Source organism: Oncorhynchus masou, chromosome 7 (assembly GCF_036934945.1).
Source record: "Oncorhynchus masou masou isolate Uvic2021 chromosome 7, UVic_Omas_1.1, whole genome shotgun sequence".
NCBI lineage: Eukaryota > Metazoa > Chordata > Actinopteri > Salmoniformes > Salmonidae > Oncorhynchus > Oncorhynchus masou.
Genome location: NC_088218.1, coordinates 10,980,874 through 10,997,730, shown reverse-complemented (window position 1 = coordinate 10,997,730; position 16,857 = coordinate 10,980,874). Strand labels below are relative to the sequence as shown.

The following is a 16,857-nucleotide window of genomic DNA, read 5'->3' as shown; positions in this document are numbered from 1 at the left end:
ACTGCGGGTTTTGCACAACTGAAGAATCTCTCCACAAAACTTTTGCGTGCTCATCGGGGTCTTGACCTGACTGCAGTTCAGTGTCGTAAATGTGTGCAAATGTTCATCTTTGATGGCCACTGTTCAGGGTGAAGAGTGCCCCATGGAGGCTTTGGGGTTATATGGGCAGGTGCAACAGTTAACTTTAGACCGTTCCCTCGCCCATACCCGGGCGCGAACCAGGGAACCTCTGCACACATCAACTGACACCCACGAAGCATCGTTACCCATCACTCCACAAAAGCCGAGGCCCTTGCAGAGCAAGGGGAACCACTACTTCAAGGTCTGAGCAAGTGACGTCACTGATTGAAACGCGATTTAGCGTGCACCACCGCCAACTAGCCAGCAGTTTCACATCCGTTACACAGGTATAAGCTACAGACAAACTCAAATGCATTTTATCGATGGTAATTTGAAAGCAAAAATATACTGTGATGAACCCATTGCCATCACCTAATGTTTCAGCATGATATCACACTGCCCCATGTCAAGGATCTGGAAGTAATTCCTGGAAGCTGAGTGTCAGTTCTGCCATGGCATGCATACTCAGACATATCACCCATTGAACATGTTTCAGATGCTCTGGATCGATGTGTACGACAGCGTGTTCCAGTTCGCGCCAATAGCCAGAAACTTGGCACAGCCATTGAAGTGAGACAACATTCCACACGAAGGAGCGGTGTCGTGCTGCATGAGACAAGTGGTCACACCAGAGACGGACTGGTATTCTGATCCACGCACAGACATTTTAAAAAGGTATCTGACTAGACGCATATCTATATTCCCAGTCGTGTGAAATCCAGATTAGGGCCCAATTTATTTCAATTGACTGATAGGAACTGAACTCCGTAAAATGTAACTGTTGCATGTGGTTTATTTTTTGTTCAGGGTAAAATCAACTTTCCTTATTTCAATAATGTATAATAAACCTACATTGCAGTGAAAGTGACAACCCATGCATTACATTAATGCATTAAGACAAATTCTGCCAATCTGAAATGTACTGTTGACATCCACCAAGTATCTGCAGGGGTGCTAAGGTTCTAAACCAAATTTTAGCTGAGGATGGATGCACACATTAAGAAAGTCTATTCCATGCATCTACATGTCTATAACCCAGCACATTGTGGCTAAGACACTTAACCCTAAACCAACTTCAATTGGTGTAAACCTTCATGAAAAACAAACCTACATTTATACAGGGTTTCAGGGAAAGGAAAATAACACCTATAAAGGGTTTGTTTTAAATCTCCTAGACAGACAATCATGATTTCCTCTCACTCATTTATTAAAGGAGAGCTTGAGTTAGCCACTGACACATGCTGTTAGTCTTGAGAAGAGACAGATTCAGATCAGTGAGCCAACGGCATACAGAGGCCGTTTCCTCCAGGTGCCACCGTGCGGCGCCGTCAGAAAGAGAAACAAAAAAAGCCTAAACAAAAAAACAAAAATTCAGAGGCAGGAAGTGGTCACCCCATGACATGTACACACTCCTCTTCCATTCCCCAGTCCTCTAGTCAACACTCCTCATACAGCAGCTGGGTCCTACCAAGTCTGATACTTCTAGGAGTTTATTACAGCTGGGTAAACATGACATTTTCACATGGTTCCACAGAGCACAACTACACCAGTTAAACTTGTCGTGGAAAGGGTTAAGTCAATTTCATCAAAAGACCAGATGATTCTGAACAGTTTAACAGGATGGAGAAGCTGAATTAATACTTGTGTTCATTTGTTTTCCATTTGTGGCGGTGAGGCCAACAACGCTCCAACCGTCAGGATTCAGGAAGAAGAGGGTATAGACCACTCAGTGGGCGTTAACACATTAGTGACCTAAAGGGGAGGGGTCATCCTCTGGAGGGGGCAGGGTCTTATTGACAGTCACTCAGACAAATCAACCTGGTCCCTACAGTTAGTCGAGTGCAGGGGAGACTGACTGGATAGGGAGGGGGGCAGCAGGAGGCTGCAGTGAAGTCCACACACGCTACAGATCAGAGATGGAAGAGGTGGGGAGGGAGGTGGTGATCTAGGAAGGAGGAGATCCAGGAGCTAGATGTTTAAACATGGTCTTGTTGTTTTCCCAACAAAGGAAGGGGATAAGGCTTCTCAAGCAGTGTTGAGGAGGTCCTGGATGGCCTTCTGTTGAGTCTCATTCAGCATCGTGACACACTGGGTCCACAGTCCTCCAGAACCCTGGGGGGGGGCACAAGCTTTTAGATGAAGAAACTGCTGACTACTAGACCTAGGACATTTCAATGTGGGACACTGACAAGGTGTTTCAAATTAACCTCGGTTTGGTTTACACCAATATTCAATATTCCTCAATGCTTGTTAAGTTCCTAGATTGAACAAACTAACTCCGGCAAGTAGAGCATTCCCTCACCTGTACTTGGCGGATGACATTTGCCAATCTCTTGCTGCATGCATCCTCACTCTTGACCGACTCGTTGGCGACCCCTTCAGCGATGATCTGGAATATCTTGGGAAGATTTGCATTGTCTGGTCCGAGGACAATAGGATTGTTGCTGTTGGAAGGAAAATACATGAACAAAGAGAACATCTATACCATAGACATCATCTGCAACACTTGGGTCATGTTCATTAGGCGACAATGTAAAACGTCTAAAAGCTAAGCAACAGAACACTAAATAAAATGTCTTATTGGCCAAGTTGCATTGGGCCACTCCCCATTTGTCAGTGACCAGCCATTTGGAGTCTAATGAACACAAACCAAATCAGTAATATTACTGTCAGTCCCACCTTTCAATAAGGTCACAAAGGAAGTCAAAGGTGTGCACAGCTTCCTCCTTGTCTTCGTTGAGTGGCAGCCAGGAGAGCCAATGGGGAAGGATCTCATTGACATTGGCACACTCAGGCCTGAATCTCATGACCTTGCCCACGGCTGAGATGCAGTTCTCTGTGGCGTTGACGTTCTCCTTGACCTTGGAGTCTGGAGACTGGATCACACCCAACAGCGTGGGCAGTGCCTCTGGAGAAGAGAGGATAACCAGGAGTCAGGAGGGCAGAGACATAACTGTCATGGGATGCATGTCAACAGTGCATCAAGCAGGCTATTCATAGTGGGCTGTAGCCAAGTGAGCAAGTCTAAATCATGATTTTCCCACTGACTAGGTTCAATGTAACCAAGTTAGATACATATTCCTAGATAAATACAGAGTGCCTTCAGAAAGTAGTCAACTCCACTTATTCCCAAATGTTGTTGTGTAAAAACAAAAGTACAATCAACATCAACCCCACCTTGTAACTAAAAGTGTAACAAGTCAAGGGGTGTGAATACTTTGAAGGCACTAGCTGGATAGATCACATGACCCTGATTGTGTCAGGTACCGGTGCAGAAGGGTCGGTAGTTCTCTCCTCCGTACTGAGCCATGACTCCTACACCGTAGGCTGCAGCTTGTCTCACTTCGGGGCTGGTGTCACACAGCGACAGGGCCATGGCCCGCAGGAAGAGTTCCGCGTATTTAAAGGAAGAGGGGCTGCAGTGTTCAACCACGTCGTCAAAGATGCACAGGCCCCACTGCCTGTCTGCCCACGGCCTGCTAGGACACTGGAGACAACAGCAAGAGGTCAAAGGTCAGCCCTGTAACAGCACCAAGCTTCTGTTGATTAAATCCTACATGGTGTGGCACACCAATGTGACCCCACATACATGGACATGTTCATTAGGCACCAAATAGAAGAAAACTGACAAACAGTGAAGACTAGAAATGCTAGTTTTCCACGAGGTTGTGTCACGGTGTGCCCCAATGAACATGACCAAGGACCATGTTAATGTCTGTCCGTTGGAGTGAGTGATGGAACGATCCTCACCACGAGCTGTACGATGAGCTGTAGAAGCTGCTCAAACCACGGCAGCACTTGTTCCTTGTAGCTGCTGAACACAGAGTGCAAAATATCTGACACTTTGGTCAGTATGTACACATCGTTTTCATCCTGCAGAGAACACAACAATCACATGGTAGGAAACACTGCCAGGGAAATGGGAACAGAACAGTTGGTTCATGCAGAAACGCATCATGCAAGACAAGGCTGAAATATGTTGATTCATTCTAGAGCTGAATAAACACTTAGAAAAAGCAGGTGTGAACACAAACACTGCTATTGGACAGTAGAAACCTGACATGGCTCACATCAGTGCAGTCACTATTGCTGTAAACTTGAACATTTAACATCAAGCCACATTACCTTGCATCTAACAAGTCATTAAAATGCTCAGAAGGTCCGTCGTGAGGAACACTCACCTCGTCTTGTAAAGTTTCCTCCATGCCCTCGTCGTAGTCCTCATCCTGTCGTTTGGCCTGTCTCAGCTCCTGGTTCTTAAAGTGTTCCTCCAGCTTCCCCTTCAGGATCCCTCCCAGCTCTTCAAAGTGCTCCTTGTTCAGGCAGCCCTCTCCCATTAACTCAATACACTGGAGGACAACCACAGTCAGCATCTTTACACATCATAAATTAATTACAACTTCATTTTGTAAGATGAATGTGTGTGGAAATGCTACAGAAAATATAATCCGAGCATGTGGGATGGGGGGGGGGCTGGTTACCTTGGCAAACGAATGCATGATTTCTGATAGGACATCCGAGTCTGGCTCTGTGCCAATGGCCTTGATGAGGGCGTCGCACATGAAGTGCCACATCTGTGTGAGGTAGTCTGGGCCTCGTACCCGCGCACACTCCAGCAGCAGGGGCATGGACTCCGCTGCTGCCACCCGCACACGTACAGACAGGACAAGGTCAGGTCAAGGACCAACCACAGTGGACGACAACAGTCCCACTCGGAGACCTGCCAGACAGCCCAGCCAACAACAGTCTTCAATAAACACATGACGTTCAACACGTAGTGAGCGCTCCCATTAAAAGGATATCATCGTGGAAGTAGAACTTGAGCAGAGGAACCATCAGCTTGACCACCTGTTCTGTGTACTCCACAAACCCTTCCTTCAACTCTTTGGCATAGCACACCTGGAGAACAGAGACAGGCTTTTAGAAAGAAGACCTGCTGAGTTTATTAAAATACAAGACAGCTCTTTGTCTTGGGAAGGAGACCGGGTTAGCCTGAAAGCAGAGTTTGGGTAATGTCCAGGATGAAAAAGGAAATTCATCTAATCACTAAACTGGAAATGACTCCAAATCTAAAGCAATACGGCAGCCATGCTTAAATTAAGTTCTATTGGTGTGTGAGCAGCACTGCCCCTCGCCCAGTCTCACCAGCATCTGGCAGGCGGTGGCCTTCTCTTCCAGCCCGGCTGTCTTGATGCCGAAGCTCTGCTGGTCTCCCAGGTTCACAAACTCCCATCCGTCATCCTCCGACATGTTCTCCATGTCCTGGGCTGGGGAGGGAAGCCAGAAGAAAAGGCTTAGTTAGCCACAGGACACTACCCTTCACACAAGCTTAGCAAGCCAGTTGAATTGCATTTCCATCAGGTTTTGACTTCAATAATTGAGATTCTATAGTGACTATGGGAACCCTGCAATGTTCTATAGGAGTCTACTGTGGATACCAAAATCAATCCCAACATCCAACCAGAGTAGAACTTACTGTCCAGGAGGGCCACCTCTGGCTTGATAGAGGCAGTCTTCATTAGGGGCCCCATGACCACAGGTAGGTACTGCTGGAACTCTTTCCCCAGGATCTTACACATCCTGGCCCAGGCTGAGATCATGTAGGAGATCTGAGGGAACAGACAACCAGGGGTTCGTTCAGTATGGAGAATTTTTTTTCTTTTTCAAGCAGTTATTTGTCACATGCGTCAAACACAACAGGTGTAGACCTTACCTACAAGCCCTTAACCAACAAAACAGTTCACTTCTTTAGGGTCGGGGGCAGTATTCGGGTGGTTGACGTGCCCAAAGTAAATTGCTTGTTATTCAGGCCCAGAAGCTGGGATATGCATATAATTTATATTATTGCATAAACTCTGAAGTTAAAAAACTTAAAATAATGTCTGTAAGAGAACTGATATGGCAGCTGAAAAACCAAGGAGAATCCATCCAGATTTTGTTTTGTTGGTGTCTGCCCAAACAAATGCTTGTTTTTGGGAAAATCCAAGGAACACCTCCCAGATTGCAGTTCCTAGGGCTTCCACTAGATGTCTGTCTTTAGAAAGAGTTTCAGGCTTGTTTTTGGGAAAATAAGCTAGAATTTGTAGTTTCTGGGTGGCTCTCATTTTGACTGTAGTATTGTGGTGCGCACTTTTATTTATCTTTGTAAATGAACATACTATTCTCAGTCTAATTTGATTGTTTATTTACATATTAGGGTACCTGAGGATTGATTAGAAACACTGTTCGACTTGGACAAAGTTTATTGGTAACTTTTGGGATTCCTTTGCATGGATTTTGAATGAGGGAAACAGGTGAATTATTGAGTCAAGCGCGCCAACTAAACTGACTGAGGATTTAAAACAATATTTACTAAATAAATGAGTAAAAAAAAAAGTGAACAGGAACAATGGCGTGGCACTACCAGACCGTGTCCAATAACAGATTTGCGATTTCAGTTGCAAAACATTTCACTACAGTGTTCTCTACATAACCCAGCAGCTCAGTACCCAAAACAATGCAGATAGAAATGCAACACTTAGAGCAGACAACAGTCCCCCATTCTGATGGATAATTATATCCATTCTGGACAACACATCTGTAAACGTACCTGTGGGTCGTCATCCTCCAGGTCATTGAAGTCGGTCTGGGTCTTCAGCAGCAGCTGCATCACAGCTGACGCATCAGGCATGAACTGAGACAGAAGGGCGATCAGTCAACGTTTCACCAAACAGACAAATACAAAATGGATGGAGAGGAAATAACACTTAAAGTACAGGCATTGAGCATGTATGCAAATCTTGGTGTGTGACAAATTCTCTTGCATAAGCAACATGTACTGAACACCTGGTAGACAAAGCAGTGTGTACCTTGTCCTTGCCGACAGCCAGGCCGATGAGGCTGATACACTCGATGGTCTTCCCTCGGAGCAGCCTCAGCTCCTTCTGCACAGCGTTCTCCACAATATGTTTGAGGGAGGGCATGAACAGGTCGTAGTAGGGAACAAACTTCTCCTCGGCCGTGTCCGCCACAGACGCTATGGACGTCACCACCTGCTCCAGAACCAGCTTGGTACCCTTCTGGATCAGCTGGGACGGTGGACAGAGGGCTTCATTAGCTTATTGCCTAGATGAGTAATTCAGTGGCTTAAAGCATCCACAAGTTAACATGGTCATTGATCATGACCTACCAAGGCCCATTCACAAAGACATATGTCTGATAAGGGTTTGTGCTGCAAAACACATTCGACGGATAATGCTTGAAATCAACAAAGATTGGCCTTTTTTCCCTAAACAGATTGGTAACACTCAAAGCTAAAAGGCCTTCGATGCCATCAAATAAATAGATTGTAAATGTAGTCTGACATTAACAGATTCCTACAGCAAGAGAAACCCATGGTGGAGAACAGACCTTAAATCTCCCAAAAGGTCTTACTGCTAAACCATAGAGGACTGTCACAGAGAATTACCTTGTGGGTTGAAATGTTTTTAATACACACACTAAGACAGAAAAACAGCACACATTGACAGACAGACATACCTCCTGTAGTTTGGCCACCATGATGACATGTAGGTGCTGGACCAAGCTGTCCAGATAGGGGATCAGGAGGGACTTGGGACAGTCCTCAGTAAAGTTGATGAGGGCCGCGGCAGCGTGGGCCTGGACACGGGGGTTGGTCTGGTCCTCCATGGTCTGCAGTAGGGCAGAGATCACCTGGTGGGAGAGGGCACAGGGTTAAAGGTCAGCTGACATGAATATAAATTTGCATCAGTGATGAGTTTGATAAGCTGTGCAGGCCTAAGACCCTGTTTGACATGGGCACTTTCTATACAAGAGGTGGTAAAACTGCCAATGGAAAACAATGTGTCCTCAAAATCCAGTTCAACAAATAATGTGGAAAAATCCATTATACCTTATCGTGGAATTTCTTTTGGAAGGTGGGGGCGAAATCGGTGGCCATCTGCCCGATGGCGTTGCATGCAGCATAACGGACTCTGGGGTGCTGGAAACAGAGACAAAGGGTCAACAAATCACATCAGGGAGAAACCATAACGTCAACGCAAAACAGATTAAACTGTATTAAAAAGTACTTTGTGACAACTGCTGACGTAAAAGGTCTTTACAGACTGTAGCCCAGTTGGTACAGCAGGGGTTTTCCTGCAACGCCATGATAGTGGGTTTGATTCCTGCGACCACCCATACTTAATTTATGCACGCATGACTAAGTCACTTTGGATCAGAGAGTCTGCTCGATGGCACGTATATTATATATGAAGGCATTTGATTGGTTGAATAAACTCACAGGGTCCTGACAGAACAGTAGCAGGAAGCTGACGATCTCGTTGAGGATGGCCTCCATCTGTTGGTGGCAGCCCTCCCCGATGGCCGACAGCGCCATGAGGCCGGCGTGGCGGTACTTCCAGTCAGCTGACACACAAACATAGTTACTGACATGTTGCTAGGTAACATCACAGCTGGGTCATACCTGCGAACCTATGGTACATGACCCTCATGATGTAGACCATGTCCAAGAGAGTGGTTCTGGATATGACAGATGTAGTAGAAGTGTTTGAAATCAAAGATAAGACGTACGATTCTGCAACATAGTCATGATGTGCTGTTTGATCATGGGCAGCACCATCTTTCCTCCCAGCCCACAGGCCATTCTGTCCAGAGCGCTCTCTCCTGCAACTGCATTGCTGTGAAACCCACACAAATACAACAAGTTAACAACCCCATCCTACATTACCATGGACAGATTATGCCTTCAATCAATCACCTTTGAACCTTTTGTACACGCTATAACATTTTTGCTGGGGTAAATTATCTTGCAGTATGCGTCATCAGCAGTGCAGGAAATACAGGTTTTGTAGGCTTTACCAGTTGAAGATTGTGTGCATGTGACGTAGCTGGCATGGAGATGGAATGAATAGAACAGGCTTGGAAACTAACCCTAGAAATTTGACTGGTAAACTTATGGGTACATTGGCAATGGCTGCCTGGTATTGTGATGCAATCATTTCCATGGTAATGTAGAATTTTTATTCAAATTATTCTAATTGATGTGGAACATGCAATGATATGCATTTGTTGTAATGTCAGTTGAGTTGAATCAAACCACAGCACAGATTGATGGTACACTTCCTGCTTAGCTCCTCTATGAGTAGACTTGCACTGGCCACCAGACCACCCACCATTGACTTGAATGGGGACGGCCGCTCTATTCATTACATTTCTGTAGTAGCGAGGCTGTACCTGTCAAAGTCATCGTCCTCCAGCTCATCAGCCATAGACCACTCCTCATCCTCCTCCAGATCCACCATCATAGCCAGCATCTGGGGAACTGCACAGACAACCACCACACCAATACATCACTGACTTTACTGTGACTTCTGAGGACAAACAATGGTGAACACTTAGTCAACAGCAAACTACAAATACTTTCCTACATTTGGACTAAAACAACCCAATAGTGACAAACCTCCAAACTAAATGCTAGCTTCTGCTGCTGAAACCACCCTCAAATGAGAAACTGTTCAAACAGCTATTCAGTTGCATTTTTAGCCTGCAGTCAAAAGGAGAGACTGAAATAGCACTTTGAAGTGCTACAGCACACGGCAGTGAGTTGATTTAGACACTTCCCAAAACAACATTTCCTTTAGCTGCACCCAGTTTACCTCTGAAGAGAACAGACTGACTGAATCTCCACTGGCATGAGAGAAAATGTACTTCCTGCCATCCCTTACAAAAATACATCTGAGTGAATCAGTACACCTAAGACAGCAGACTGGGGTGATGAGACAGGGCGGTTTGACCATCACTCACCGCTGGATGCCACGATGGCGGTGTGTTTCCTCAGCATGGCGGCGGCAGTCTCGGACAGCGTGACGATAACCTCCAGGGCCAGCTGCCTCTGCATGTTGGTCAGGGTGGTGTCAGCACACAGCTTCAGGCTGAGCTGCAGGGTGGCCTCCAGGTTGGGTCGCAGGTACTTGGGGGCCGTGTCAGCGATCTCAACCAGAGACTTCAGCACAGAGTCATCTCCCTGGTAACACGACTCATTCACCGCCTTACCAGAGACCGAGAGGGATCGTTACACCAGCGGAACGGGTAAAGCTACATTACAATAAAAGAGCACCTCACATCACATCTAGAGATTCATCTGAGAAGGATTCATTATTAAAACCGCTAACAGACAACATGTAAGGGTACATCTGTGATTTGACTGGAAGAAGCCAATTTCCCCAGAGCAGATGTGGGGGGGCTGTCTCACCTGCAAGATGCCTGGCAGCAGGTCAGAGAAGTGCTTCAGCAGGGCAGCGTTGCCCTCGTTGGACAAGACGAAGGAGGCTGCAGCGCGGGCAGCTAGGGTACGGATCTACAGGGGGGAATAAAGGGAGACAATGTCACTACCAGTTCGGGTGACAATAGTTTATACAAGACTTGAGTTATCCTTCCAGGAGCTGGAGTGACTTTGAAAGCTGAAAACGTGTCTGCAGAGTTAGCCGTTTCTATTCAAATGGAGGTGTGGAGTGTTACCCCTGCATGGCACTCACCTGCGGGTTCTCCTGGTCCTGCATACACTGGACCAGCATCCTCTTGATCACCTCCATGTAGTGCTGCTGCTGGTTGCCAAAGATACCTGGGAAGTTCCTACAGAGAAAGACCAGAGCATAGTGGGAGTTAAGGCTGCATACGCAAAGCTTAGGCTATACTCACGTCATCGCACATGAACACAGATCAACAAGTAGTCATTAATACTTTGTTTTCAGAATAAATCATGAAGTCTTGGGGGGGGGGGTATTGGGTTGGGTTTCTCACCAGAATATATGCAGGGCGGCCTCTCTCAGGCCAACATTGTCAGAGTTGACCGAGTCAAACAGGAACTTGAGCAGCTCTGGCCACTGGTTGTTTCCATCATCATCTAGAGGAACCAGGTAAAGACAAGAGAATGTAGTATACCAGACTGAGCTGAAGGAGCCTGTCCGTATCACTCCACAAGGGGACACAGCCAAAACCACCACGGTTATGCATGGACCAAGAGGTCAACTGCAGATCCCACTCAACTGTCCCCTAACCAACCTAGGAGGTTGCGGCAGAGCTCTGCAGCGATGTCGGCGACCTTCTTGCGAATGTTGGGCGAGGCCTCGGTCTGGATGCTGGTGACCAGCTCTGTCTTGATGGCCGTCTGCATGTCCACCGTCAGGCCGGGGTAGATCTCCTCGAAGGAGGACGACAGCAGCCGACGCAGCAGCACCGCCGCCATCGTCTTGACCTGGGGGGTGGGGGACACATTTCATGGTTACACCAGAGGTCAATGCCTCCATTTGATCAAAGTTTAACACGATTAACCTGTTAAGGCTCAGGACAATACTGCCCCCTTTGGAGGAATTGCGTGCCCATAGTAAACAGAAAAAAAATCTGTTCAAAATTGCTAATATATGCATATAATAATTATTATCGAATAGAAAACTCTAAAGCTTCTACAACCGTTCGAATTATGTCTGTATGTAAAGCAGAACTCACACGGCAGCCCTTCTCCCAAACTCTCTCTCATCAGGAAAGTTGGGCCAACTTTGACGTCATCGCCCCCACCCTTCCCAACCAGCTACGGATCTGGGATCAGTTTCTGTGTCTTCGGCGGGATATGTTCTTTCAATAGAGCGAGTAATGGAGAAAATCCTGCGAGCTTTGACCCGTTGGCAGGCAAAATACTGAAGTGTCGCGAGAAAATAGCTGTGCGTCCGGGCACAATTGTATACAGGTCATTCCTTTGTTCCAGGTCGTCTGAGAAGAGTTGCGTTCTTTCGGTCGAATCGCCAATTGTTTTGTACATTAATAACATCCTAAAGCTTGATTCTGCACTTATGTCGACTAAACTGGTCAAACTATGTAATTTTGAAGTTTTGATGCGCAACTGTTCGGGACCAGAAGTCATTTTGGGTGCATTTCAACTGGAACTTGTAGCATATGCTAATACAAAGACACACGACTTGAAACCAAACGATGTATTGGGTAAGTATGACTCCTTCCACTACATTCTGATCGAAAACCAAAGGTAAGGGAATATTTATGTTGTAATTTTGTGTTTCTGTTGACTCCAACATAGCCAAGAAAAATATTGCTTATGTCTGAGCGCCGTCTCAGATTGAATAGTGAACTATTTCTGTAACGTTAAAAAGAAATGTGACAAAGCGATTGCATTAAGAAGTAGTGTATCTTTCTAACTATATGTAGAACATGTATATTTAGTCAAAGTTTATGATGTGTATTGCTGTTATCTGGCGGAGTTATCTATAATTTCTCTGTACATTTCTGTAGCATTTTTTGAACATGGCTCAATGTAAACGGAGATTTATGGATATAATTTGCATATTGAAAAAACATAAATGTACTGTGTAACATGTCCTATTACTGTCATCTGATGAAGATTTTCACAAGGTTAGTGAATTATTTTTCTTTTAATCCTGCATTTGTGATTGCATCTTTTGTTTGACAAAATGGCTACATATTGTATGTGTCTTTGTGGTGGTTTGATATACATATGTGCTATGTTTTCACCGTAAAACACTTTATAAGTCTGACTCGCTGGGTAGATGAACAAGGTGTTTATCTTTAATTTGAGCTATTGGACTTGTTAATGTGTGGAGGTTAAATATTTCTAAGAATATTTTTGCATTCTGTGCGCCATCTTTTGTGTTGAGCGTGGGGGGGGTGCCCTTGGGGAACGTGGTACCGTGATGTCGATAAAGTCCACCGTTTCAGTCAGTCAAAGGTGTGCCATAAGTCTTCCTTGGCAAACAGTCCTTAACCCTGACATGTTGATATCCGAAAGGGACAATTGGAAAACCAAAACAACTTGTCTTAAGATGCATGACATCCCCCTGAGCAAAGCCTAGCTCTCTGAAACAAAGATCTAAACATGTCAAGTAGGCAGAGGTATGCTGTTCCCGGTCGAGTTCCCTATCCTGCTCCCGTTTCGCCACTCTATAAATACTGTCACGCGAGAGAGGGGCATGGAGGGCCAGGCCGCCTAGCCCATCCAGTGCACTACTTTTAACCAGGGCCCATCGTCAAAAATAGTGCGCAATATAGGGAATAGGGTGCCATTTGGGATGCCGAAAGAGCTAACAGATGCTGCTCAGCAATCACACCCTCATCTGAATAAATGTCAAGAGGACGACTCACTGACACGACCGTCACACTGGTCATGTCCCCCTGCTCAGACGCTGCATACGTCGACCAATGGTTACGTGCCATATCGACTATGCTGTCAGGCACCAGATTGCTTTAACTTATGTGGGGTTATCCGAGGTAAAATACCTATCCAGGCGTTGTAAGATCTGGCATTTGTCAACGTCCGAGCAGGGCAGCATGACCGAAGTGACGTGACAATGGCCATGTATGAGTTATTACACTATTACTGTGCAGGTTGGTGAGCATAAAAACAGGGTATTTGAGCTGATGCAATGCAAAAGGACTACTTCCGGAAGATGAAATTACTACAGGATTCCGAGGATAGAATGGATGCTGCACGACAACGGTATTACACAATAAGAATTTGGCTACAGTAGTACTGTGACACGGCTTTGTCTTGTGACTAAATTTCCTTCCAAGACTTGTTTACATGAGCTCATTCTCCCCCTCAGAGACATTGTTCATCTTTAAGAGTCAACCATGGGCAGCAGGTAGCCTAGCAGTTGGGCCAGTACCCGAAAGGTTGCTGGAGCAAATCCCCAAGCCAACAAGGACAAAAATCTGCCGATGTGCCTTTTAGCAAGGCACTTGACCCCAATTGCTCCTGTAGGTAACTTTGGTTAAGAGAGTCTACTAAATGACTCAAATGTAACAAACCTCTTCTGCGCAGGCTGCATCTCGGATGGCCTGCAGCAAAAATGTGATCTTTGTCTGACCGGGGATGGTGTCATACGCTTCCTGCAAAGAGAGAGAATGCGTCAGTTAGAGGAAGCATTCACGTGTTCTCCTGAAAGCCATTGCCCCGATAACGGAGGTGCGTGGGGGTCATGGATTGAAATTCAGGGTTATGAAAATCTCCCTCGGGGCAAAGTTAGACTAATAGGAGTTGTCATCTTAACTATAAGCTACTCGTTAGTCTGTCTAATGCGGCAGCTGTCTGACATCTGGTTATTAACACTATGGCTATTGCTGGATGCTTGGTGACATTGGGGTTGGGGGCTAAATTGTGACTTCCACTGCACATTCTCTCTCCAACAATGATGATGTATGCCCCAGGACACACACCCCACACCCCCTTTTCAAGATTCCTGCTAACTCTGCTGCTGCAAATAAAAACTAATGGGGGAAATTAGTCCTGGCTCACAGGTGGCATCTAATCTTTTAGTTTCTGCACCCGGAACCTTGACAGGGTCAGCAAATAAGAGCACATAAGCCCACCACAGGACAGTTTGGATTTATTGGTGCTATACATAGTGTTTGGTTAATGAGTGTGACTACATCTAGCTCAGAGTATCTTCGCAGTAGATTACAATGCCCATAGCATTGACCAACGACAATTAAAATACTCATTGAATCTGAATTTGTTTTATTCTATCCCTGCTGTCCAGTAGGTTGGTAGATATAATCCTGATCTCTATGACGTTCTCTCTGTGTGACTAAAGGATTCCGATGAGCTTAACCATCGGCAGACACTCATTGTCTTTCATAAAGGAAAGTGCTGACCGCTAGTGGGGGATGAGTGCGATAAGATTCAAGTGAAACTCAAAGCCAGAGCCCTGATGAAGAGACCGTCCATAACAATGCGCTACGGATCCCAATCTCGGCTTGATTCAGGATAAGTATGTCTAGTCAGTGGGAAAACAAGATAATTAACGTTAGCTGCTAATCCTGGTAGCTAGTTTCAGAAACTCTGAGACCAGGCTATCCATAAAGATTACCAACTAGTGACACAGCTGACCAGATAGATGTGTGGATTACACGCATGCTAATACAGGCATGCTCATATGATCTGTATATTTACCAAGATAGCTTGCTATCGTGTTAGATACCGACCTAGTTGCGACACATCGCAACTGAAACAAAAAACCCACAGGTCCGGACAGACTAATAATGTCTTATACATGTAGATTATTTAGCGGACGTAACGACTGTAAAAACGAACTAGTTTGTTAGCCATCGTATAACTAAAGTTATGCATCGTCACACCAGATGACATTACATAGGGAGTAAGCGAGAATTTACAGTAGTTTGTAGCTTCGGACTCTAAATGTATTGCAACATCGCTGGCTAACTAGCTAACGTTAGCTACAATTCCGACCGGGGCCCTTGACAATTTTATGTTGTCGATTAACGTTCCTTTAGATATCGACCTCAGTAACGCTTTCTCAAGTCTTCGGGTGAGGAACAAAAATATGTAACTACCTAAAACATAGCTAGTTAAACTAGTAACGTTAGTAGCTACTGTAACCGAAGTGGTAATGTGTGTCTCTAACTTGCTAACTAGCTAATTCACGTTAGCTGAGCACGACTGTAAATGAGCACGACTGTAGTGTTAACCAACGTTAGTTATAGCTAGAGAAGGACCTTTTAAAATCGTTGACGAAGCCTTAATGACTTGCTTACTAACGAAGTTTCATAGATAAATGAATTGTGCCATTTCCACATGCTACATTTTTAGCCAACTAGTTAACGTTAGCTGCTAAGCCGTAGACTAGTCCACTTCGGCTTCACACGTGGGCTGGGCTAATCGCAAATTGGCTAACTCTAGCGAGTAGCCTCAGCGCGGTGCTTATCGACCAAGACAGTATATTTTGATAGCTTACCTCGGACTGTTTCCTGATGTCGTTGTCAGGGCTCATCAGGTTGCCCAGCAAGATGTAGAACTGCTGCTGCTCCGCCATTGCAGTGAGATCCAGAAAACGCTCAGCCAAGAGAGACCGCGGAAAGGAAAGCCGGCAGACGTTGCGACCCCTTGCACCGGACACAAAACACCCCCAGGTCCTGATTGGCCTCTATTATCAACGCTACCCGTCGTAGATTGGTAAAATATGTTGGGATAAACGTAGATGATAGGTGTTTGGTATATGTGTTGTTCTTATTGGACAGTGAAAATCCAACCACGAAGCGATTGGTGAATTGTCTCGGCGCACCCGCCTGTAGAATTAAATGGGCGTTTCTCTCGTTATTTCGATGATGTCATTACAAAATATTACAAAAGCGCGGGAAATTAACACATTGTGGGAAAATAGCAGATAGAAAGTATTTGAGCGCAGTGAACAGGGTTGCGGCTAGAGAGGATACAGTTTACATGAAATTGACGACAAAAGTGGATGTTTCTTTTGCATTTTAGCCAGTGGTGGAAAATGTACGCAGTGTTCATTATTGAGTACAATTAAAGATACCTTAATAGGAAATTACTCAAGTTAAAGTGAAAGTCACCCAGTAAAATACTACTTGAGAAAAAGTAAAAAAGTATTTGGTTTGAAATATACTTAAGTTTCAAAAGTAAATGTAATTTCAGAAATGTACTAAAGTATCAAAAGTAAAAGTGTAAATCATTTCAAATGTCTTATATTAAGCAAATTAGTTGGCACAATTGTTCGTGTTTTTTTTAATGTACGGATAGCCAGGGGCAGACTCCCAACACTCAGACATTCAGAAACAAACCAAGGCATGTTCTCTTGATAAGTGCGTGAATTGGACCATTTCTGTCCCGCTTCAAAATGTAACGAGTACTTTTGGGTGTCAGGGAAAATGTATGGAGTAAAAAGTACATACTTT

The 16,857-nt window shown here is 45.2% G+C and overlaps 1 protein-coding gene across 1 annotated transcript; it reads right to left on the bottom strand.

Annotated features, from left to right (window-relative positions):
- Nucleotides 1-895: 895 nt before the first annotated feature.
- On the bottom strand, nucleotides 896-16,371 carry kpnb3 (karyopherin (importin) beta 3). The gene is made up of 24 exons (XM_064970399.1): nucleotides 15,900-16,371; nucleotides 13,954-14,034; nucleotides 11,182-11,374; nucleotides 10,921-11,023; nucleotides 10,656-10,752; nucleotides 10,373-10,477; nucleotides 9,925-10,168; nucleotides 9,355-9,442; nucleotides 8,692-8,798; nucleotides 8,402-8,526; nucleotides 8,012-8,101; nucleotides 7,639-7,812; nucleotides 6,969-7,187; nucleotides 6,710-6,793; nucleotides 5,597-5,729; nucleotides 5,266-5,387; nucleotides 4,923-5,019; nucleotides 4,602-4,774; nucleotides 4,302-4,469; nucleotides 3,871-3,993; nucleotides 3,388-3,607; nucleotides 2,800-3,028; nucleotides 2,423-2,564; nucleotides 896-2,232 (listed from the first exon to the last, which is right to left on the bottom strand). The coding sequence occupies exons 1-24, from the start codon at nucleotides 15,975-15,977 to the stop codon at nucleotides 2,146-2,148; spliced, it is 3,282 nt and encodes a 1,093-aa protein (XP_064826471.1). The 5' UTR covers nucleotides 15,978-16,371; the 3' UTR covers nucleotides 896-2,145.
- Between the last annotated feature and the right edge of the window lie 486 nt (nucleotides 16,372-16,857).

Excerpts from the sequence above, each read along its gene's own strand:
- kpnb3 (XM_064970399.1), bottom strand. The coding sequence starts at position 15,977 with ATGGCGGAGCAGCAGCAGTTCTACATCTTGCTGGGCAACCTGATGAGC. Across the intron at positions 5,020-5,265 it reads CCACCGCCTGCCAGATGCTG|GTGTGCTATGCCAAAGAGTT; the intron begins GTGAGACTGGGC and ends TCTGTTCTCCAG. Across the intron at positions 4,470-4,601 it reads TCATGCATTCGTTTGCCAAG|TGTATTGAGTTAATGGGAGA; the intron begins GTAACCAGCCCC and ends GTTGTCCTCCAG.